Genomic DNA, 23,493 nt, shown 5'->3' on the forward strand with positions numbered 1-23,493 from the left:
TAACGTTTTTATCCCAGCAGATTTTATTTTGTATTAGTTTATCTTATTTTTATCATTGGTATCTTTAATGTATTGCGTGTTGCTGTGTTCTTGTTGTACCTTTTACTTTGTGAAGCACTTTGGTCAACCAAGTTATTTTAAATGTGCTATATAAATAAAATTGACATTGACATTAAATGAATAGCAATTAAATAATAAGACATTTTCCTTCCAGCTGGATGAATTGTTATAAAAACATTGTTTTATGAATATGTTTATGTTAGATTTTGTCTGAACTCAGGAAGGATTAGTTAGTTCAAGTAAGTTCTTAGTTTGCATATTATTCCTAAATGTAAAAAGTTGTGTTCTTTCCTTATTATTATTATTATTATTACTTATTTTATCTCATTCTAAGTGCATGTGTGTTGGATTATTTCATGTACATGACACAATAAACACTAAATGATCAATGAAAGCATCATACATGTCTGAGCACAATAAACCTAATTTATATGTGTTTTTCCCGCACAAACAACTATGACGTCATGTTTCATTTTGCAACTTTTATTTCCCAAACAATTTCATCATCAGTGCGCCACCGAGGGGGGGGGGGAAACCCCACACGCGTGTTCTCATTGGTCGGCCGCGGCTGTCAATCAAAGCAGCGTGTGCGTCACTTCCGTTGTCAGGTGGCGCTGTCGCTGTGGAAAGATGCGCTCAGCGAGGAGCGGAGGCTCTTTATCCCCGACCGCTCACTTCGGTACCAGAGGCTCAGCGAACCCGCAACCAACCCTGCGTGGCCGCCGCTGCGTCCGAGAGAACCCCCGCAGCTCCACCGCAGCGTGTACCCGAGAAATGTCCACGATATAAGGAGGCGAGGCAGACTTTACCCGGCGGTTTCGGCTCGAGGTAAGCGCGGCGGCCGCTGCGTCGCTACCTAGCTGCGGCTCTGCTAACCAGCTGTAACGTTCCCCCACTCGGTTTAAATGGCCTCCCGGCGGCTCCGTAGCCTCCAGCCTCGGCTGCACTCTCTCTCTCTGTTGTCGGTTAGTCGCAGTTAAACGTCCCTGCAACGCCGGACCTCACGCCACTGTAGCATTAAGCTAGCTAACGGCTGCGCTGGGTAGTTTGCCCCGGGAGAACCGCTCGTTGTTGTGCCGTGTGTCCCTTTGTGTGGCCGGTGCTCCTGGAGGCTCCAGCTGAGCGACTCACCGGGGATAAGTTTTGTATCTGCCCCCGAGTCGAGTTGTGTTGCGTTAACGTACAAGGTGAACAAACACCAGCGCGTACGTTTGCATTTGTTTATTTAAATACCTCCCCTCGGTTGTCCACATCAGCGCACAGTGTGTACAGGGACTGTTTTTAAACGTCTCCCGGCCATCGAGTAGTAATCGCTTGTGGGCAAAAACACATTAGCACCTGGCTGGTCGAGTTATTAGCTGCTAGTTGAGTGTTTTTTAGGTTTTTCTTGCACGAGTTTAAAGGCGTAACGTCCACGGGGGGGTTTAACTCCACGACTCGTCTCGCTGCCGAGCGGTGTCCGGAGCCCGTGGCCGCAAAATGGCACCAAACGATGTGTGACCGGCTGTGTGCATTCGTGATTATTTTCGTCAAGTGGTTTGGACGGTGACCTTGTGTCCGCAGTGTTGTGCAGCCACGGGCGTTTTAATTTCTCTAATGTGGCGAGCAGCTGCAGTCTGAGGCAGCACGGTGCGTCTGCACATGAGTGATTGACATGTCAGACAAGCAGCGTGACTGAAGCGTGTGTGACCTTCGAGTTGCTTCAACCGCTTTGTCTCGACTTTTGCTCCAGATCTATCTGTGCATTGATCGATCTGGATCACACGAACTCACTGCTCTTTCTCTGCAGTCCACTGATAAGTTTACCACCTGCTCAAGTGTGCTTGCGCATTTAGTTGTTTTTTTTTTTGTCCCTCTTGACACTATCTTGCTTTTTTGCAATAATGTTGTTCTTGCAGAGCCAGACAAGTGGCCTGGAGTCTGGGTGGGTGGATCTTGAGACACCTACGTGGTTGTTTTGTTCTGATACTATTTCAGGAGCCCACATTTCCCGTGGGCACCAGCAGCGTGTCTCTCCTCCTTTTGTGTGATATGATTCAGAGGCTGTATCTGTTCTTGTCCTCCCTCCGGTACAGTCAGAGGCAGTTACAGGCAGACTTGCTTGCCAGATCACTGGCTGTGCAGAGAGGCGAAGCGGTGTCAGAGGAGGATAGCTGAGTGCTGTCATTGCGCTGATGTCATTTAGGTCAGTGTGCATTAGTTGGCTGTGTTGACCTTTGCTTTTGAGATGTGTCGGGGGTTGGCTCCACAGCACTACAGCTGGTGTTTAGTAGGTAAATGAGTAGCCTTGGGTCCAGTTACTGTCCATGAGTCAGTTTTGTGTTTTTAAGTCCAAGGTGCATGGATCAGTGTGCGTTTTTAAACTTTGAATATGTTCCTGTATGAGAAAAGACAGGAAATGCAAATACAATCATGCATAACCTTTTTAGAAAAACAGGAAATGGACACAAATTGAATATCTGTTTAGTTTATTTTTTAGCTTTGCCTACTTATTTCACTAAATCGGAAAGATTGAAAACATTTATCTGGCAGCACTGGAGGCAGCATGTTGATTTTGCACAACCCTTTGGCTGTTGGATGAAAACAAAAGTTTAAACAATTTCCTGCCCAGGAGCCCCATGAATCGGATTATCCATCGCTTCGCGTGCTCTAGAGTAAGAGGCTCTCCTACTATTGGCAGCATGACTTGGTGTCACTCTGGCTTGTGTCGTAAATGCTCTCAGAAAACCTCAGCTCATCAGACTCAGTGGGTGATGACTAGCAGAGATGGAGACAGATGGGCGAGAGACATGATGATGACACTGTCTGCTGTCTGGGATCACAAAAAGCCTCATGGAAGTGAGAATTCATATCAGCCCATACTGGCTGCCAACTGTCCTGCCTCCGCTCTGCCCAAAAACGCCAACTGGCGAGTGTCGCACGATTAGTTTTGAAACGGAAACATGTATTTTGTCTAGTTTGTTTCGATTTGCCGGACAAGTTCCACATTTGAACGTTTTTGGTATTCAGCAGCTCTTCCTTCATTGTCTAGTTTGCAGTTTATGAAGTGACGGAATCACCCCTCTGTTGTAATTTTTTAACATATGCAAACCACTGCTATCAGTGAGTGATATTTTTACTGCAGATATGTCACTTTGCGTAAACTTCTTTTCTGGGCCTACATTCCATGAAATGTTTTATTTATTTACTTTTTCCTCATTTGACATGGTGCACATGTCGGAGGCTTGCAGGGCACGATCCACTCTCTTATCAGCGTCATCACCTGGTCATGTAAGCATTTCTGTCCAATGGAAACTCAGGATGACAGCAGGGTGAATCATCGCTCTCGGTTCAAGGCACCACTTCCCTGTTACGAGAAACAAATGAGGTTTCATCACATAGGAACTCAGTATCAGTAAACAAGGCATACCTCTTGATCTCTGAATTCTGGGAGGTAGATCTGCCTTGGCGGTTAAAGTAGTTTGTGTAATGACGATGTGTCACACCGTGTCACTGGTTCTTCTGGCATGCAAATCCAGTTCCTTACCATAGTAAGGGCTTGGCTTTATTTTTCTTCCAGCCTTGTTGGAACATGCATGTCCTTTCAGAGGAAGGTCTGCATAGATAAGCCGGCTATACAGATTTTTAGATAATATGTGCAGATTAAGAGCAGAAGGATTTTCTCAACCCCTTGCCCACTGCAGCCGGAAAAGCTAAAGATGGCCTTGTGGTTCAGTTGTGGGATGTAAATTTAAAAAAGCCCCTGTTTAAAGATTTGTTTCTTGTTAGTAGAATGCATTAACATGAAAATGTTTTCAGTTTAAATTGCAGATTGTGGCACATTTGCATTTGTGTTGGGGAGATTGAATCTGAGGTGTCACCTTTGACACCAGCAGCCATCACTCTGAATGGGGCTGTAATGGCCTCACATTCACAGTGAGGTGTTGGTAAATGTGTGGGAGGGATATTTAAAATAGTCTGGGAGGAGCTGCCCTGAAGTTTACCTTCTTTCACTTCTGTTCACTAATCGGTGTGCTCTCTACCGGCCTGCAGGATTATTGCGAAAATACTGGGTGACGTCTTTATTTTTATGTATTTTTTGTTTACAGATTACCTTGTTTTTTTGTCATCACCTGAATGTTTGTGTCTTTGCATTTTCATGTATGCACTTAGCCTTTAACTTGTCTATCTTTATCCCTTGTACTAATCTGACTTACTCTCCTACAGAGCTCCAGTATGTCCAAGCGGCGCTTGTCGGAGAGGGGGGCTGGAGAGACCTCAGGCAGGGCCAGTAAGCTGCAATGTCCTGGAATATCCGGCAACAACGCCAAGAGAGCCGGGCCCTTCATCCTCGGTAAGGAAGCTACTAGTGTTTGCTCGATAGTAGCCTGTGTGGTAGATATTGCACGTGTAGCTTTTAATGTGTGTGCAGGCAACCTATAGGTAGCTATTTACATGTGTGCATGAAGTAGAGAGTTGCGGGGTGTCTCTGTGTGTATGCACGCCTGAGACAAGAATGCCAAGAATTTTGCTGATCCCCATGACATCGACCAGAAAGATCTGAGTCTGTGCTGGAGCAGGGTTATTTCCTCTCTCTGGAAATTTCTCTCTCATACTCTCAAGTCGTTTGTGTTTTTCTACTACACAGCTCCTTCACTATTTGCAATGCAGAGTGCCAAAGCAAACATTGCACTAGAGGTGTTAATGGGTACATGCACATGAAGCCTTTAATGAGTTGCAGTGAGACAGACACTATGGCATGTTGCCTGCCTTTTGGTCATGCAGCTGTTCCTTTTCTTATCCTTGCAGGGCCTCGCCTGGGCAATTCACCAGTGCCCAGCATAGTGCAGTGTCTGGCCAGAAAGGACGGCACCGATGACTTCTATCAGCTCAAGGTAAGTCGGACTGGGTTTCAGGGTTCGCAATTTTTTCTTTTTAATCTCCCACAAACATCTAACACATGTTTAAATAATAACATATCATACACGTGGTATTCCAGTAGACATCTGAACCTTTGACCCTCTTTTGGTGGTGTTTACTTTATGGCCCCCTGTTTCAGTCTCATGCAAACAACAAAACCTCAGCCGGGCAATGTGTTTATAGGGGCTATCCAGTGTCTGTTACACAAGGGAAGGCGAGTGTAAAGGAAGGGGGGGGGGCAAGGAAGGGAGGAAGGTAGTGCCCCACCTGGAATGTCAACTTTTAACCCCCACGACCATGTAGTGAGTTTGTGACCCTCCCCTCATACCCGTGACTGCAGCGCCTCAGTGTCTGCTGCACAGCTTGTTTACTTCGCATTGGTATATGAGCCCCTATTTTAAAGCTGCACTCTGCTTTGCTATCTCCATCCCACTGGTTGTAACTTCTTGCTAAATGCTAAGCAGCTGTAACGTTTACTCATGTCTCCAGTCATTAAAAGGTTTATTGTCAGGGACCTGAAGATTAGCTACATACTAAATGGTCAAAGCCCTCTTTCCACTGACTGATCCTCTGTGAGCTTTTGTTTCGTGACATCTTAAGTTTTTCACTCTTCTCGTTACGGCAGATCCTGACGCTGGAGGAGCGAGTTGATTCTGCAGGCGAGACTCAGGAGGAGAGGCAGGGGAAGATGCTGCTGCACACAGAGTACTCGCTGCTGTCTCTACTGCACAACCAGGATGGGGTTGTCCACCACCACGGCCTCTTCCAGGTAGCGATGATAATATTGCCATGTGTTTAGAATAGTTTCAGTCAAATAATTAAAACATGGCCAAAAAATACTTTCATTTATTACATAAAAATATTACTCAGCACTGTGGGCGAGCTTTCTGTATAATTCTGATGAATACACCAGCATCACCATGGAGAACTTTTTTATTTTCTATTCAGTTTAGAATATGGTGTCACCCTTTTAAGAACAAGTAATGGTGTGCCCTTACCAGCTCAGTAATGGCGCTAAAGGTTAGCTCGTCATTATTCCAGCCAGTTGCTTTTATTTTCCTTATCAGGCTTCTCAATAGCAAAGTGGGAGTACCATTAGTAGCCATATTTATCAGCAGCCGTTATCCCTTCACAGTGCTATCCATTCACAGTGAGCCTCTCCTCCCTCACCTGTCTTCCCGTCTGTCTCTTCCACTAACTTTGTTATTGTTCCATCTGCCTTCTCTCTCTCTCTCTCTCTCTCTCTCTCTCTCTCTCTCTCTTCTCTCCTCTCTCTCTGTTTTCCGTCTTTGTCTCTCTCTCATTCACATCCTGTCTGTTCCACTCTGCCGGTGTTCTCAAAATAGCTGCATCGAGCCATTCACTCTGATTCATTTAGGCCTTCAATATTGATTGGATTATTATAGTGCATCTCCTCTGTGAGAGAACGAGTTAATAATGTGCGCTTTCAGAGGTGCGGACTGCTTCTAAAAAAAAAAAGTGACAACCTGATACAGAAATCAATAAGAAGTGGTGACTCCGATAAGACTGAGTTGTAAGAAGAGGAATGACCTTTGCTGTTCACTCTCCATCACCCAGCTTCACCATCCACTATGGCGGAGTAGATGCGTCTTATTCCCTCCGGCTACATACAGGCTGTTGATTGATACCCTCTGCCCTGCTTGAATCTATGTCCTTCTAAGCTGAATGAATCAGCTCCATTATTATAATACAGGAATCCATTCAGTTGGATGCATTCATGTAAGCCTCACTTTACATTGATTGGACACACAGGAAAGTGCTTCTGGAATAGACAAAAAGGAGTGTGTTCCTGAACTGAAGATCGTTACTCACATTCTTCTTTGTTGTTGTCACACAGGATCGAGCCTACGAAATAGTGGAGGACATGGAGGCCAACAAAGTGCGCAAGATGAAGAAGCGGATCTGCCTCGTGCTGGACTGCCTATGTGCACATGACTTCAGTGACAAAACAGCAGATCTAATAAACCTCCAGCATTACGTCATAAAGGAGAAGCGACTGAGCGAGCGCGAGGCCATCGTCATCTTCTACGATGTGGTGCGTGTGGTGGAGGCTCTTCATAAGGTGAGCCAAGTTATTTTTTTCCACATCTGGCACAATTGCGTTTCCCTTGACCAGTTGTTATTAGATCTCTCTTCCCCGCATTTACAGATATGTCGGTGTGAGATACAGCATGCAGAGTCAGGAAGGGCAAATGGGCGGCCCGCAGATCTAATATTGAATTAGATTTAACTGTTATGTGTGGTCAGTGTTGATTTTGTGGCAGAGTCCTATCAATGGATGGGCACTGAGAAGTGTAAAAATTGTGAAACTGTAGCGGTTCAGAGGACGTTAGCTGAGTAGGGGTTCCTTCATATGTGGCCCAGGATGCATTTGCATTCACAAAGCTAAAAGATGTTAACCACGAGTGTCCCAGACCAGCCCTGAATGTAGTCAGAGTGATCGAATCTCAGGATGCATTTGGGCGCTGTACTTAGCGCTGTCGACTTGTGATCAGATTACTCAGGATGGATGTTCGTCCCGAGTGAGAACGGGGTCTAGGTTAGTGTTATGCAAGATCATAAAATCCACAAATGCTTAGTTTTCTGTTTTCCTCAATGAAGAAAACTTGGATACTACTGTAATGTTTTTGTCAACTGTAGAAGAAATGGCTTTGTTATTGTTTACAAATTTCACATCCTTTGTGATTACTCATTTCCCATGTTCTTGTGCCACTCCTAGAAACAAATTGATTGTTTTTTTTATGCCGATGATTCACGAGGAAAGATATGACCAAACATTTTTTTTCTTCTCTCTTTCCTCCACTGCAGAAAAACATTGTGCACAGAGACCTCAAGCTGGGAAACATGGTGCTCAACAAACGGTAAGAAGAAACATTTACTCATCCAGCCATGTCAGTCAGTTAGCTGCCTTAAATCCTCTCTCATTATACGGGGTCATGTCATTTTAGCCTGCCAGTCAGTGGTTCTGTCTTCGCTCACGTGTCAGAGACCTCAGCAGGCCCCAGCAGCCTGTATCCAGTGTGCATTTGGCTTTAAACCCAAGCAGGGGTCACATTCTCAGACCAGGAGTGAGATCAGTCACAGGAACCTAAAGCCTGTTTCTCGTGTGCCTGACTCTGGGTCCTTGCCTGTGTGTGTGTTGAGTAAAGGCCGATGATTCATTCCCCACGGCTGGATTGTTGGATTGTTGGATTGTTGGGTGAACTGGATGGCAAATGAGAGCAGAGAATATGCCACTGCTTTGTTCTGGGTGGGAAAGTGTTTGGGGTTTGGAGGGGGCGTGATCAGTGTTGCAAAGCATTCAGAACCCTGTTGAGTGCACCTCAGGTCACTTGAGTGCTGCAGTTCAGGTTGGCCTCGCAGAAAAGGGAAAACCACTCATCTGTAAAGCCCTGTCTAATCACCCTATGTACAGAGTGTATGGTTGAGAGAGGTGCTCTTTCTCACAGTGTGAGTGCTGCTGTTTTTTGCAACAATTTGCTCTTTAATATGAATTTACAAAGTATTGTCTAGCAACAACTTCTCAAATAACATCGATACACACTCTCTGCACCTACACACACCTTCACATCCAAACATCTCCAGTGCTTGCATCACACGCACATGTCGTCCCGCAGACTATTCCCTGATTATCATATATAATCTGCATGTCTGAGTGGGCGCTTTGAGATGTCACGTACCTGGCTTATCTTTTTCACGCACACGCTCACACTCGCACACTCTCTCTGCGTCTCAGGCACACACACACTCTCTCTCTGCGTCTCAGGCACCCATACACACTCTGCGTCTCAGGCACCCATGCCCATTGCCCCCACCACCACCTGCAGTAGTGGTGGTGATGAAACAGGAGAGTGTTTTGGCCAGGGGAGGAGGGCAGTGGGAAGAGGAGCAGACAGGCAGAACACTCCGTCCCAGCTGGAGACAAAGGAGAGGCCTGCCAAGGGCCCCATAGCTCAGAGCTGACTCACCCCGCAATGCACGTCACGCACATACACGTGCACACTGCACACACACACACACACACACACTTACAGTCATCATTTATTTACCATCTACCCTGCTTTTTCTCATATTTTCTTTTACACCCCAAATCCCTTTCCTGCCTCAGCCTTTGTTTTGCAACCTTTGTCATATCCCCCTATTTTCACATCCTCTTTCACTTTTCCCTCCTCTTTTATGCATCATGCTGTGCTTGCTTTGCACGTTTCCTCGGTCACTCCACCCTTTTCGTGCATGAATGTACAGTTGCTGTGGGAAAGATGAGACCAATTTAGAGGCAAGACCGATCCCAAAATCCCCCTCCCATGCTGCTCGTCATAATTCTGCACCGATGCCATCAACAAGCTCAGCGTTTTATGTAAGAATAATGCGATTTCCTCCTGCAGAGCCAGCTCTTGTGAAAGCACAAGGTCATAAATCAATAACCAGGGTCTTTCACGGTGAATATCGAAGCTGTATTGACCACCTACATTTTTGTTGTATTTCTATGGGGATTTAGCCAATCATAGACATACACCAAAGCAAGGTTTATTATGAATGAATATGGCGAATTATGCATCAAAAGCAGAAAATGGAGAATTAATTACCGTTCTTGAAATATAATGGTGTGAGACAAGCAGTAGCCATGATAGTTATTCTCTACATACATTTAGAAATGAGTATAAACAAACTTTTCTTGGGTTTTGGTGAAATCCTCTCAATCATCATTTCCTAACAGTTCTGAGAAATGAAGTGTTCCTCTCTCTGTAGAAGTTGCCCTGCGTTTAACCTCTTTCTCGTCAGCTGGTGTATTTTCAGCAAAATGGTTTTGGGGTGGGAGGAGAAGTCACCGGGGCATTGGGTTTCTGGTTTCCTGACTTACCCGGGGGTCACATGACCAGGAAGCAGAGATGGTGTGGTCTCGCTTCAATCCCCGCGGGACCCTTGCCTCACGAGGCAAACATGCAATTTCATTTACCCAATCTCCGGTTCAAGAATAGAAACCTGGGTCGTGATGCATGCAGACAAAAGGACAGACTCCTTCATAAAGGAAGCTTTTATGTCGAGGGTCCTTGAAGCATCACACTCGGTTCTTCTTGCAGATTACAAGGCCACTATATGGTTATCGAGGCTTGGATCACGAACGCCGTCGAAGCGGCTGAATCACATAAGTAGCTGGAAATTAAATGGACTGAACGGAAGATTGAGATTGGAGCATTTAGCTGAAAATGCTGTTGTGAGTGTTTGACAGGAATTGGCTCCAGATGCTGTAATGGGAGCTGTGAGGGTGATGGAGCAGGGTGTGAAAGTGAGAGAGAATAAGGGAAGCTCTTGACCTCAGACTTTTTAGAAAGCGGATGTGGGTGCAAAGCGTGATCTAGAGAGGACCAAGGCACTAGACCGCGGCTGTTCTTTTGTACAGCTCATGTGCTTCTGAGTGCATTTTCGCGTGTTCATGCTTTGCATGGGAGTAAATGTGTGGGTGCTGTTGAAGTCGCAAGTTTGTGTACATATTTTAGATCTTTTGTGAGCTTTATATATTCGTTTGCCAGCCCATCACCATGCAGGCAGGATGAGTCATCCAGACAATTATCCCAAGCCACAGGTTGACTCATATGTTTGTCAAAGTGCAGCTTTTTTTTTTTATTTTCTCTCTCTCTGTTCAAAGAACAGATAAAGAACAGGTCCCAGTCTCGTCGTTGGGCTTTAACACTGTTAGGTTTCACTCTGCCACAAGCAAGATAAATTTACCTTGATGACTCAGAGAAAAATCTTTTTTGTTTCCACAGAAACCAAATTAATCAAACATCGCTTGTATAAGAGCATCAAATCCTCTCAGACTTTGAAGTGCCAGTGTGTCTGCTCTTTTCAAAATGTCTCTGGGCAGATGTAGGTTGATATCTGCTAAAGCGATTAATGTTGGTGATTAAAAACAAAAATAAACTCTTTAGGGAGAGCCTTGGAGCTAACATAGGGATTTTATTGGATGATACAAGAGCATTGATTTGTTGCAGTTGGTTTTGCAAAGTTCAGAAATCAATGTTCGAGTCAAGCTTGGTGTCTTATGCAACTTATTTCCTTATCTTTTCGGATCTTTTAATTTGAAGGAAATGTCTACAGTTCAGATGATTGTGAAGTTGTTCACTCTTTACCGAGACACAAGTTGAACCTGCTTATATAAAACTGTACAAGAATCTACTGAATCAACAACATTTTAAAGTAAATGTCCAACGTGTTATGTAGATGGCAAAACATCCTGAAAGTATAAAAAGTCAGAATGTGTGATGAAGGCTCTTGTTGAATTAAACTAATTAATGAAAGTAAAACATAAGGACGTGGGGAAACATTTATAACACTGGGTTTGCATATGCTGTTTTGCATCTGGCAGTCATGAGATACTGATGTATTTTTAAGGCCAAGTGAACCATTAGATTATTTTATAAAAACATTGCATGCTAGCAAGTTCTCCCTGTCTGTCTGTCTGCATGTTTACTTCATGCCCAGGGCTGAGTGCAGTGTTTCCCATTTTGATATTAATGGTTTAATCAAGTTAAATAAAGAACCTCGAGGGGAGTGTTCAGTAGTTATGTGGAAAATACTTGGTTCATTATTTGATTCTGGAGTGTTTGCATGTTTTTATATTTGCTTTACAGGACTCACAGAATCACTATTACCAACTTCTGCCTGGGAAAACACCTGGTGAGTGAGGACGACCTGCTCAAAGACCAGAGAGGAAGTCCAGCCTACATTAGCCCTGATGTATTAAGTGGTAAGTGTAACACCAATATTGTGCATGCATGTTCCTTTTTGAGGTGATATATACGTCAGACAACCTGTTAGACTGTCTGAGTAACATTAAAATGTGTCTTTCTGACATTCAGCCATGAGGGTCAGGTGTGAAAAGATAAAAAAGTCAGTGTTGTTTTTAACCAGCTCGAGGAAGCACTGCACTTCTGTGGAGTGACTACAAATGAGTCGCTAAGAGACAATTTCTTGGTGTGTTCCAGGCAAACTAAAACATTTGACACACAACATTTTCAGACTTACTGAATAAAGCCAGATTATGCAGTTTGACAATCAACCAAATTGGCAAAAGTATGTCGCTCCGTTACGCAGGCATATCTGAATGTGGTTAAGTGATCAGATCTCATAATGCATTTCACGTGCAGTCGTAGCTTTTGCTTGGATATATGATTTTTTTGTTTGTTTGTTTTTTGTGGTTATTTGGCAACACGAAAGGGGTTATGTCCCAATCATTGACTGATGAGCTCGAAATAGTTTGTCACGGTGATGTTGCGTTTTCTCACAGTACGTGTCTGTCAAAATAGCAGACATCCTTTTTTGTTGTTGTTCAGTTCCACAATGATCATTTGTCTGACTGAACACCAGTCAAGTTGATGCTGGAGCATGCACTTGACCCCAGAATAATCCATTTAATTACCAGGACAATCCTGGAGACATTGTACAAGATTGAGGAGAATTATTTCAAACAGAAATCGTTCACCTCCAGCCACTCGAACTGTAGATAAAACTGGGGCGTGTATATCAGCATAACGTGACAGGCACACAATTAAATAGAGCTTCAGTGACTCACACACTGATGACTCACTGGAGGGAAACTACTCCCATCTACCCCCCTTCCCCTCCTATCGTGTGCGTGTGCGTGTGTGTGTGTGTGTGTGTGTGTGTGTGTGTGTGTGTGTGTGTGTGTGTGTGTGTGTGTGTGTGTGTGTGTGTGTGTGTGTGTGTGTGTGTGTGTGTGTGTGTGTGTGTGTGCGTGTGTGTGTGTGTGTGTGTGCGTGCGTGCGTGCGTGTGTGTGTAACATAATTGCCTGCTGTTGCTGCCGCCTGCCTGGCTGTAATAACACTGCCTATGGTCATGCACAGCGATGATGCTCCACCCTCACCAGCTCCATGGCTGATTTAGTGTCTCACGGTTAATTACAAAAACAGCTCTCCCATTTTAAAAGTCAGCAGCGTGCTGGAAATGTAACATATCTGCAGTCGATGCTCGGGTTTGTTTTCTCATCTCGTTAATCATTAGACATGGGCACTTGACAGGAATTGAACCTGTCGAAGGGTTGATCGCCCCCAATGAGTCACACAGTGCAAAACAAATTTGTTGATTTGAATCTCTATTGCTCATCTGCTTGTTGAACTATCACATGTATCCTTACCCTGTTGCTCTCCCGTCTCCAGGTCGACCATACCGTGGGAAACCCAGTGACATGTGGGCTCTTGGCGTGGTTCTCTTCACCATGCTGTATGGCCAGTTCCCTTTTTATGACAGCATACCTCAAGAGCTTTTCCGCAAGATCAAGGCTGCAGAGTACTCCATCCCAGAGTGAGTAATATTTCAGGGCCATTGCCCAACGGCACTTTTTATTAGTACTGAGCTCTCTGTCATAACAAAAATGGAATTTAATTTGTAAAAGATAATTATAACCTTCTAATTTATAGCATTGTTATGCAATATTTAAAAAACATTTTCCAAACTATACAATATAAAACTCCTCCCAAACCATCCCTCAAACCTCTAGTCGGTCTGTCACCAAGGCAACCAGGAGTCTTCTGACTCTCTGTTGGGATAACAACATCTTCTGTGCCAGGGTAAAGGGTGTAACCTCTGTGGTTGTCACTTTGACACGAGGACAGTTAAGAGTGGTACAGGGTGACCTTTAAATGAAAGCAACAGTGTAAATGACACAACCCGAAACAGATGGTGACACCAATAATAACTATATACATACAGTGATGTCCAAAAATCGGACGGGGGTCTCAGACTGTTGCACCGTACCTCACCTCTCGGTCAATGTCAGCTGCCACTGGCCCCAAAAAGCACTGTTTGTGCTGTTTAACATTTATTTTCTATTCATTCCTTTTTGTATTTGTGCAACACAGAATGACATGAACTGTATCTGTGGTTATACATAGAGTTTGCCAGATTTCTCAGTCAAGTGAAATGAAACCCACCAAAACAGGGTGTACACACATTCATTAAAATTTTATAAAATACATTTTATAAGAAGGTTTCAAAGTTGTCACATTTCACTAATAAAGCTGTTCACCGGCCTCACAGGGACGGTCGTGTGTCGGAGAACACAGTGTGCCTGATCCGAAAGCTGCTGGTGCTGGACCCTCAGCAGAGGCTGACTGCAGGAGAGGTGCTGGAGTCGCTCAGTGCCATCATCGCCTCGTGGTAATTGCTCCCCCTGCTGGCTCTTCGAAAAAAATTATGTTGTCTTGATTTTTGAAGCACTTACAAATAATTGCAATGAATTACTGTGAAATCTCTACGAATAATTGTAATTATTTATTTCTATATTCTTTCTTTGTCTGTCTATATTCTTTGTTTTTGTGCTTTAATTTAGTTAATCATCATCTTCTTTGTTGTGTTTTTCTAATGACAGGCAATCTGTTTCATCATTGAGTGGCCCTCTGCAGGTGGTGCCGGATATTGATGACCAGATGAATCACCCAGAGCATCTGCAAGAGGCAAGTTATTAGAGAAAGGTCATAATGTAAAACCTTTTGGATAAATCCATTGTTTAGATAGAGATATTTGAAATGGAGAAGTGACACTTTATGGAATTATGTGTTAACGATGGAAGTTTGATGTATTTTCTTTTTTTTCATGCAGTTTTGCCTCATGTTTACGTATCGGTTACTTGTGGAGATTATGTTGATTTCATTCAGTCCAGCTGCTGCAGCACTTTGAATAGAATACATTCTCTTCCCTCAGGCCAAGGTGATAGAGGAGTCTTCACAGTATGAGTTTGAGAACTACATGCGCCAGCAGCTGCTGTTGGCTGAAGAGAAGAACACTATCCACGAGGCCAAGAGCTTTCTCACCAAGCGCCAGTTTGGCAGCATTCCACCTGTAAGGCGTCTGGGCCACGATGCACAACCTGTCAGCCCGCTAGATGCTGCCATCCTGGCACAACGTTTCCTCCGGAAATAGCCTCCAACCACCCATCCTAGCCGCTCTGGTCTCCGCAGGGAGTAAAGAGACCTGTTGAGTCCAGAGAGGGCAGAAGAGGATAAGCCCCAAAGCTGAACTTGCATACGTAGGGGCCTTTCCCGAACCAGGGTACAGACGCCCCAATTCGTAGGTGGGCTTTGGGCAAGCTAGGTGGAGCAGTCATGAGGAGGGGACTCGAACAAACTCCCAAATCCAGAACTTCACTCCTCATGTCTGGATCCTCCAGTGAAACATGGAAAGGCTTGGAGGAAGAGCTGAACCAAAGGTTCTTTGCCCTCAGGTGACCCACAGTCAGATCACACTGTGCAATACACCTGATGGCACAGTCACACGCGGGGAATAACACAAGGCTCGGCCCTGAGTGTTGAAGAGACTTTTTAATCCCATATTCCTCCTCCGCCTCTAAGATCCCCCGTACTGTAACACTTTACCTGTCAACTCTGGATCTCCTGAGCAATACAGGACCAGAATCATGTAGCAACCCTATCTCTTCCCAGTGGTTAATGGTATTGCCTCAAGTAAGATCACCTGATCACAGCAGTCACCTCTCTATACCTCCATTCCACCCTCCTCCTCTCACTCCCTCCTCTTCCTCTCTCCTGTTGTCCTGTATCGAACACGATCCAGACTCCTCTTGTTTGTAAATCTGACTTCAAATCAATCTACCTCTCTGTCTCTGTTCTCTGTTGGTAAACCATGCTCACTGTTCTGAGACAAGGGATTGTAACAATGGAGTCTTGATGCCACCAGTGACATAAAGCATTAATGTTTTCTGTCAGAGTGACGATGCTCTGATACCTTTTTTCAGTGGTCTTGAAAAATCTGAATAAGCTTTTTATCATATTAACCATAACGAGTAGCATTTTAATCCCTAACCTTTGCTTTGAAGATACTGAATATCAAAGACACAAAGATCCTTTGGTATACACACGTATTCTCCTGCTTTCTGCTCACCCCTGTGGAAATCTATTTTTAGCATCTAGGCAGCTAGTGTGAGGTACCTGGAAGTCACAATGCCAAGAACTGAATGGGAACAACTGTTGGATCCTCCCTGCCAAGGCATAGTAATGGTAACGCTTCCTCAGTGCCATTATAGTGAAGACAAGGCACTGTCATGTTTCTGTTGCCAAAAAAACAACCCGTCTTAAAATTCCTCTCAGCCAAGGAACCTGGTACCCACAGCCTCATTCAGAATCAAATGGCTTCCAGGGATTCAACTTCCCTGTTTCTCTTCACCGAGACAAAATCTTGGGACAAGTGTTTTTCAGTATGAATGTGAACCGTCATTCTACGCTTCGATGTATCTGCAGTATCCATGAGTGTGTACGTGTTTGTGTTGTTAGTTTTTGTTTTTGTTTTGGGCCAGGCGTAAGAAGAGTCTGTGGAGCTGTTAACCTCCGACAGCCTCAGACCCTTTAAGCTCTACTCCAAGCTTTTAGTTTTTCAGTTATCTGGCCTGCCTCAGCGGCGGACACTGTGAAAACCAGAGCAGGCCTCGCCAGGACGGGACCTGACTCAAATGTTTTAGTTCTGATCATGAATGAATAATGTCACATATCTATTGCCACTCTCACAGCCCTCTCTCTCTCTTGTACATTGCGTGTATTATCTCACTGTATAGGCTCTCTGGGAGACTCGCCGGTGGCTGGTAATAGATACTGTAATATTCCATTGAGAAAGGAGACCGCAAACTCCTGAGCGTTTAAGTTTAGTTTCTGGGTCTTTTCAGCTGTCGGCCCATTCTTCTCTTTTTATCAAAGTGTGTCTTCAAACCATGGCGAAGCTACTAACCAGTGACTGTTAGGCATCTGTTCACTGCAACTTGCCTTCTGCGTATTGGTACCTGCTTCAGGCTCTTTAGATTTCTTCCTATTTATATTCAAACCGTTTGCATGAATCTGGAATATTTTCATATGTCTTTTACATCTACTTATTTTCTTGTAATTTCATGTTGATTTATTTATTCACTAGTGTAGACGACCCCTCACCCACACAGCCTCTAAACCACTGGGGCTTGTTTCACAGACATTTGTCACAGTTGCTCAAAGTTCCTTTTTAACATGAGAATATCTTATGTCAGCGAAACAGGCCCCACATCTCCTTTATGAACTCACAGCTTTAAGAAGTGTTGTTAACGTCAGCTCTGCTCTGACCATCTCATTTTGATCTGACGTTCCACATTCGCCAACGAGTAGCATCCTTCCGTTTTCTTGTTTGGGTTCCTTAAATCATTTTCTTGCCATTTTTTTGCCACGACATCTGTGGTCGAATTAAGCTACACTAATAACCAGACTGACTTTTGCATAGTTCTATTTTTTACACAATACAAAAATACATTATCTTGATTCGCGGGAGGGGGCTTTTCTTGTGTTGTTTTAATTTCTCTCTCATTACCCCCCCCTTACCCCTCTACACAAGGCTGCACTCTCTGGTCAGTATGTAAATAATGTACCATCATGACTGCGCCGGTCATATTGTATGTAGTTCCACCCAGCGAGACACCAACTCTTTCAACACATGCTGATTTGACGTGCGTTATAGGCCACGTTGGCCATTGACCACCACATCTGGAGGCTAAAATAATACGTAAAGGGAGCCGTGTGCTCTCTCCCCCCCTCAATGTGAATTCTATGGGTATACAGCAGTATTGTAGTAGTGTAGTTCATCAGGAAGGTGTTTCATAAACACTGTAGCCGTCGCTGAATGCTAACATTAAGTGATCGTCCGTGGAAATGTCTTAAACCATCTTCCATGACGCCCAACTACAGAATAGTAACTAGAGGTTTGATAGACCCTTGATGTAGATGTTTCTAATCTGCCCCCCACCCTCAGTAATCAAGAAGTGTGTCACTTTATAGCTCGTGGATTGTACCACATTCAATGTTTGTTTTTACAGAGTCACATTGGTAGAGTGCGATGTGGACTGAAAAGCATGGAAATAGTGTGAGGTTAAACTGTGTAAAACATGTGACTGTTGCATGATTTTGAACTCGCGAAGGAGTGCCAGGGCAACAGCGGGAGAAGCTGAGGAGGATTTACTCACTTAGGTCCAGAAATTTAAATCCAGTGCAAGAATTATTTATTAAATCCCCCCCTAGTTAAATGATTAGTAAAAATGTTATCAGTTTTCAAAGCTTTTCTGATTCTTAAGTTAAGTGGTCAGTATATAACAAGGATATTACTGACCGTTTCAACTGGAAACTTAGCGTAGGATATGAGATGTGGTGTAGTTTGAACCCAGTGGGATAATGTGTTGTAAGCTGCTTGGTCGGACATGGGCATCTAGATACAGAAAACTGCGTAATTGTACAGATGAAAACACGTTTGTATAAAAAAAACATATTTTTCTACTTCATCAGATCTCTACATGCATGTCAGCAATAAACTTTGATATGGAAACATTCAACTTTGTCATGTCTTTATATTCTCATACTTCCCTTCAACACCACCAGGGGGAGCACTTTCTTAAAGAACTGGAACCAGTGTAAAGGACATAATGCTGAATGTGCTTCTTTGTCCACTTCTATGTATTTCTCTACCAGATGTGAACAATACAACCTACAGAAAATGTTCAGTTGTGCTTCTGTGTCGGTCGAGTTCATGAGAGTTTTGCATGATGTGAGACCTCAGAGGGAGAAACCTGTTTTATAAGAATATAGAATAATCAAACCTCTGTGCGTCTGAGCCGCTGCAGTCTGTGGTGAGTCGGGTTTTGGAGCAGACTGAGGTAGACGAGCTCCAACAGGAAACCTCCTGCTGACTGACAGCATCGCAGGACCCCGTGGGCCGAATCCCCCAGCTCACCTCGGGCCTTTGAAAACACACACACACACACACACACACACACACACACACACACAAATTCCATTTGAAATCAAGACCTGTCTGCCAACAAATACACAGATGCACATGGAGATCTCATCATACAGAGGGCGGAGAGATGTAATGGATTCGATCTGAGATAATAGGATGTGCAAATGTTGCACCATGAAACTTTTTTTTACTCCACTAACACACATCAGCATGTTTCCCTTTGGGTGCAGATTTTACCAGTATGATCTTAGTGCACAAAGTGTGTCTCCCACTGAGGGAAATTGAATCTTTCACCTACGCTCTTTGGACAAATTAGAGGATCAGACCTATGACCCACTTCTGCACCGGTTTCACCCAATAAGTAGTTAAGGCACAAATGCTGCGGGTAACCTTTCCCGCCCTTCTGTCTGGGCTGGGTCTCCTCTGGGTGATTACTCCCCCTCTCCCAGCGTGTTTAGGTAGGTGGAGAAGTCCAGTGATCTCAGGGGTCAAAGTACCACAGATGCTTAGGTCCCTGTAAACTACAACCAGCTGGCCTTGAGGAGGAGGTCCGCCCTGGACCCATGTGGGCTTCACACAGGCAGTTGTTCAGAAATACGCAATGTTCTTGTGTGATTACCTTGGAGAGCATTACGTAGTCCCTTTCAGTGGATGAGAGCAGGACTCATCCAGCTCCATATGGATGATAACGCATTAACCAAAAATACACATTTCCAGATGTGTGTACACAGCACTAGTGTCATAGCTCTTTGTGTGTTTACTTTACTGGTAGCAGTGTATTTAATTGTTTAAATGTATAATAATTTATTTAAATCCACAGTTGCATTATATCTTCAGGTGTTTATGTCTGTGGAGTGTGTGAATGTGTCTCCAGCTGTGTCCAACCAGCTGCAGCTTTACGACCTCTCCTGACAGACAATCGAGCAAAACACACAAAACCAAATTTATGTTGTATTTCAACAAAATCGAGAAACAGATAACGGTCGAGCCCACATGAATCATATGATCTCTGCCTTATATGGTTTGAACATCAGCTGTCGTGCAGTTGAGTGGTTTGTGGCTGGTGTAATACTTGTCTGGCCCCGTCTAATCTACTGTTTATATTCTTCTCAGTGTTTCAATCATGAAACAAAGCAAAAGCACAGGACGAAAAAGATTTAAAGCAACACTATGTAACTTTTACTAAGCAACAACGCCCTCTGCAGCCCATGATCCTCGGCTTCCTGAACCAGAAGAGCTGCTGTTGTAACAAATCCACCAAACTCTGTCCTGATTCAAACAATTGAACCTTCGACTCTCAGTCAGTTCCACACGTCTCACATGAGATCGTACCCACTCACCAAAGTTACACAGAAGAGATGTTCAGTGTGAGGAGTGAGAATGAAAGAGGAAACATTCATGTTCACAATCAGTGTCACATCCAAATCAAATCAAAGCTGCTACTTTAAGGTTAAAAAAGTTGCATAGTGTTGCTTGAGTTTCCTCAGGGGTCGCACTCAGACTGTGTTAATAGTTTACCAAGAGTGTTAAATTGATCCTTTAATTAAAATCATGAGAATCAGAAGGGTTAATTCTCTATGTCTGATATCTTTTGTGTGAAGTTGACATTTTAGCCTGAAAATAGTGCGAGAGGAACATTAGTGCTCAAAGTAGAAATGGTTCATCCTCTGAGGAGCATGAATGTACATGGAAGCTGTAGCTTGAGGTATTTCTTGAGTGCAGGTTTCACTTTTGGCCCAACGGGGATTCGATAGAAAAGATTTGGGAGTCGTGAAAAACTTTGATTCAAGACGATGGTAAAACTAATATCCAGTAGGTATTATATCCTATTTACAGTATTTTAGTATTTCCAGTTGATAACCCTTTAAGACCCATAAAGCAGAGGAGAAGATGAGATTAGCAGCTTTATGATTTGCACAAGTTTGTTTTTGCTGGCGAGCGAAACAGGCCTCAAAACAGAAGTGCACGGTCCCACATGAGGAGGGACAACATCTGCGAAAGGTTTTTTCTTCACTTATTTTAAGTTGCTTAGTTTCAGTCTCCCTCCTCATATTTGAGTGTTGTTAAAACATGATAAAACAGATCTGAACGTCAAACGTGGTTAAAAAGTTCCATCAGCCGCACACTGAGCAGTTAGGACATTTAAATCGAGTTAAGCTTCCAGGTATGAACACTGTGTGACTTTGAAATCACAGCTCATGGTCTGATCTTAACATGACGCGTACATTTTCAGACACTAAAACAAAACAAGGTGACAGAACCACGAGTCACATTAAAGAGAAAACAGCCTCGCTCAGCAACAGACAGGGACTTTAGATGTGGCTGTAAATCTGGTGCCAGATGAGGCACTTTGTTGTGGCACCGTTCACATGTGTGCCCAACACAGAAATACAGAAATACAGAAATACACTCACGGAACTGACCACATGTAGTACAGATCTTTTCTTTTTTTGAACCATGAACAAGCAATTTCTCTTGGTACGTATGTATGTAAAATAATAAAAATGTGTCAAACTTTAAAGTGAAAAACAAGCAACGTCAATAAGCAACTTTTGAAAATTGTAATCTAATGAATACAGTCAACAAAACTCTAAAGATAAAATAAATATGTAACAACGAGCGAGCACCATATTTAACATTTGGTCAGATGCTGATTTGACGACACTAATCTTCAAAGCTTTCAATGCTTCCCTTTAAAGTCGTCATTACATAAATCCTACAGTTTGAATATGGACGTTAAGTGCAACTCGACTTGTTGGTGGAATCATACGGCCGCAACTTATTTTAGTATTATTCTTTTTCTCTCACGTATCCTGTCACAGTTTTCTCGAAGTGAACCATTCTCAGTTTTGGTCATCAACACCCACCGATCTGATACTGTGCAGGTATGAGTGTTCACCAGAACCTATTATTACTAAACTTTCATACAGATCCAGGTCATAACCTTTATGGGGGGGGGTATTAAGGACTAAGAAATTAAAGCTTTTCTGCTACTTGGTCATTTGTTCCATCCTTTAAGTCGTCTTCCAGCTCATACTGAGCAAAGTGTCTGACTGAATTCCCTCCTCTCTCTCCTCTTCTACCTTTCCTCACCTCCTCAGCGGGAAATCCAAAACGAGGAACGAGTGTGTCATTTTCAAACTGCCCGCTAACTCTGAACATCTGGCGCCACGGGGAGGAGGGCGACCCCGTCAATGGGAGCCCTTGTCTGCCCTGTCAGCACCACGAGAACACCCTGCCACAAGGTGAACAAGGAGGCGTGTGTGTGTGTGTGTGTGTGTGTGTGTGTGTGTGTGTGTGTGTGTGTGTGTGTGTGTGTGTGTGTGTGTGTGTGTGTGTGTGTGTGTGTGTGTGTGTGTACTGATGCTGGAGAGATGTTTAACAGGCCTTGTTCGGACGCATGAATACTGTGTGTTTGTGGAGGAGCTACTGTAGTCAGATATTTTTCTTCATAGTAGCCGGAAAATAAACAGAGAATCAATCATAAAAAATAAACAAAACTCATGCGTCTATAATTTATTCTTAATCTTACTAGAAACATTAATGGTAAAAACATGAGAAATGTTCCATCCATTGGGTATAAGAGGATTTGGACGATTCAGTCAAACAACCTCTCTGAGAGAAAAGACCTTATTTCTTATTAAATGTTCATGAATTTGAGAAAATTAATTAAGTAAATTAAAGTTAACTAAAAGTCTGAGAAACACATGTTTTACCGTTGCATTGGTCCTGCCTTCAACCTGAGAGGCTTCACTCCTGAATGTTGTGATCACATAAATAAGGACGACATGACAGCTCCTCAACCCTGAAGCCAACGTGTCTGGAAAGTGTCTTAAATCCCTCCTCCTCTATGTTAGTAGATGGGATACAGATTGGTTTTCAAAATGTGCTTGAACTTCTAGAGGAAACTTTCCTGAACCCTGCACAACATGATGAAATATAATCTCAGTGACCTTCGCAGGTGGAGGGTGTGAAGAAAATCTAAAATTAGCATTTAGTGAGCTGGGATCCTTTTTCTTTGTGACCTACAGGCTGATGTGTTTCAGACACAAGACTCAGTCAATGTGAAATCAGGCAAGAAAAACAGATCTGATCTGAGATGGAATGAATGAAGAAACAGTTGTTTATTTATTTGTTTATTGGTTTTATTGAAATTCCAAATGTTGACGCATGACAGAGTCAGATCCAGGCCTGTGGGACATGTTTGTAAAGGGAAACAGCATCAAGCCATATGTTCACCATATTTGTCCATTAACTTTGCACATGCCTTCCAAAGAAAGAAGACTTTGCAGGATGTGACTGTGAACAATCCCAACTGAGCTGTTAGGAAGCGTCGTCTTGTCTCCGTCCGTCTGTCCGTCCGTCTGTCTGTCCGTCTGTCCGTCTGTCTGTCTGTCTGTCTGTCCGTCTGTCTGTCTGTCTGTCCGTCCGTCCTCTGTCCGTCTGTCCGTCTGTCTGTCCGTCTGTCTGTCTGTCTGTCTGTCTGTCTGTCTGTCCCCACCTCACACCACTTCCTCTCTCAGACATGCAGATACACTTTCCTGCATCTGCTTTGAGTCGACATGATGACTATTTTGGGAAGATAAAGTTTCTGAAACAATTTCCAAACCGTCCATCCACAGTCTGCGCAGCTTATCCTTGGAGGATCAGGAGGGCTGAAGCCGATCCCAGCTGACAGAGACGAGAGAAATAATTTACCGCTGAGCATTAAATCCTTTGGAAGACATTCAAAACCAGCA

General features: G+C 43.7%; 2 protein-coding genes across 2 annotated transcripts in view; one reads left to right on the forward strand and one right to left on the reverse strand.

Annotated features, from left to right (window-relative positions):
* Window positions 1-23,493, reverse strand: part of LOC118113339 (B-cell receptor CD22) — a 1,629,935-nt gene that overhangs the window by 97,805 nt on the left and 1,508,637 nt on the right. The window lies entirely within an intron of this gene.
* On the forward strand, window positions 637-18,344 carry stk40 (serine/threonine kinase 40). The gene is made up of 11 exons (XM_035163053.2): window positions 637-888; window positions 4,267-4,393; window positions 4,849-4,934; window positions 5,585-5,728; window positions 6,818-7,042; window positions 7,789-7,841; window positions 11,613-11,728; window positions 13,159-13,303; window positions 14,039-14,158; window positions 14,370-14,454; window positions 14,702-18,344. The coding sequence occupies exons 2-11, from the start codon at window positions 4,276-4,278 to the stop codon at window positions 14,918-14,920; spliced, it is 1,311 nt and encodes a 436-aa protein (XP_035018944.1). The 5' UTR covers window positions 637-888; window positions 4,267-4,275; the 3' UTR covers window positions 14,921-18,344.

The sequence above is a fragment of the Hippoglossus stenolepis genome, chromosome 8 (assembly GCF_022539355.2).
Source record: "Hippoglossus stenolepis isolate QCI-W04-F060 chromosome 8, HSTE1.2, whole genome shotgun sequence".
Taxonomy (NCBI): Eukaryota; Metazoa; Chordata; class Actinopteri; order Pleuronectiformes; family Pleuronectidae; genus Hippoglossus; species Hippoglossus stenolepis.

Excerpts from the sequence above, each read along its gene's own strand:
- stk40 (XM_035163053.2), top strand. The coding sequence starts at position 4,276 with ATGTCCAAGCGGCGCTTGTCGGAGAGGGGGGCTGGAGAGACCTCAGGC. Across the intron at positions 11,729-13,158 it reads TAGCCCTGATGTATTAAGTG|GTCGACCATACCGTGGGAAA; the intron begins GTAAGTGTAACA and ends TCCCGTCTCCAG. Across the intron at positions 14,159-14,369 it reads AGTGCCATCATCGCCTCGTG|GCAATCTGTTTCATCATTGA; the intron begins GTAATTGCTCCC and ends TTCTAATGACAG.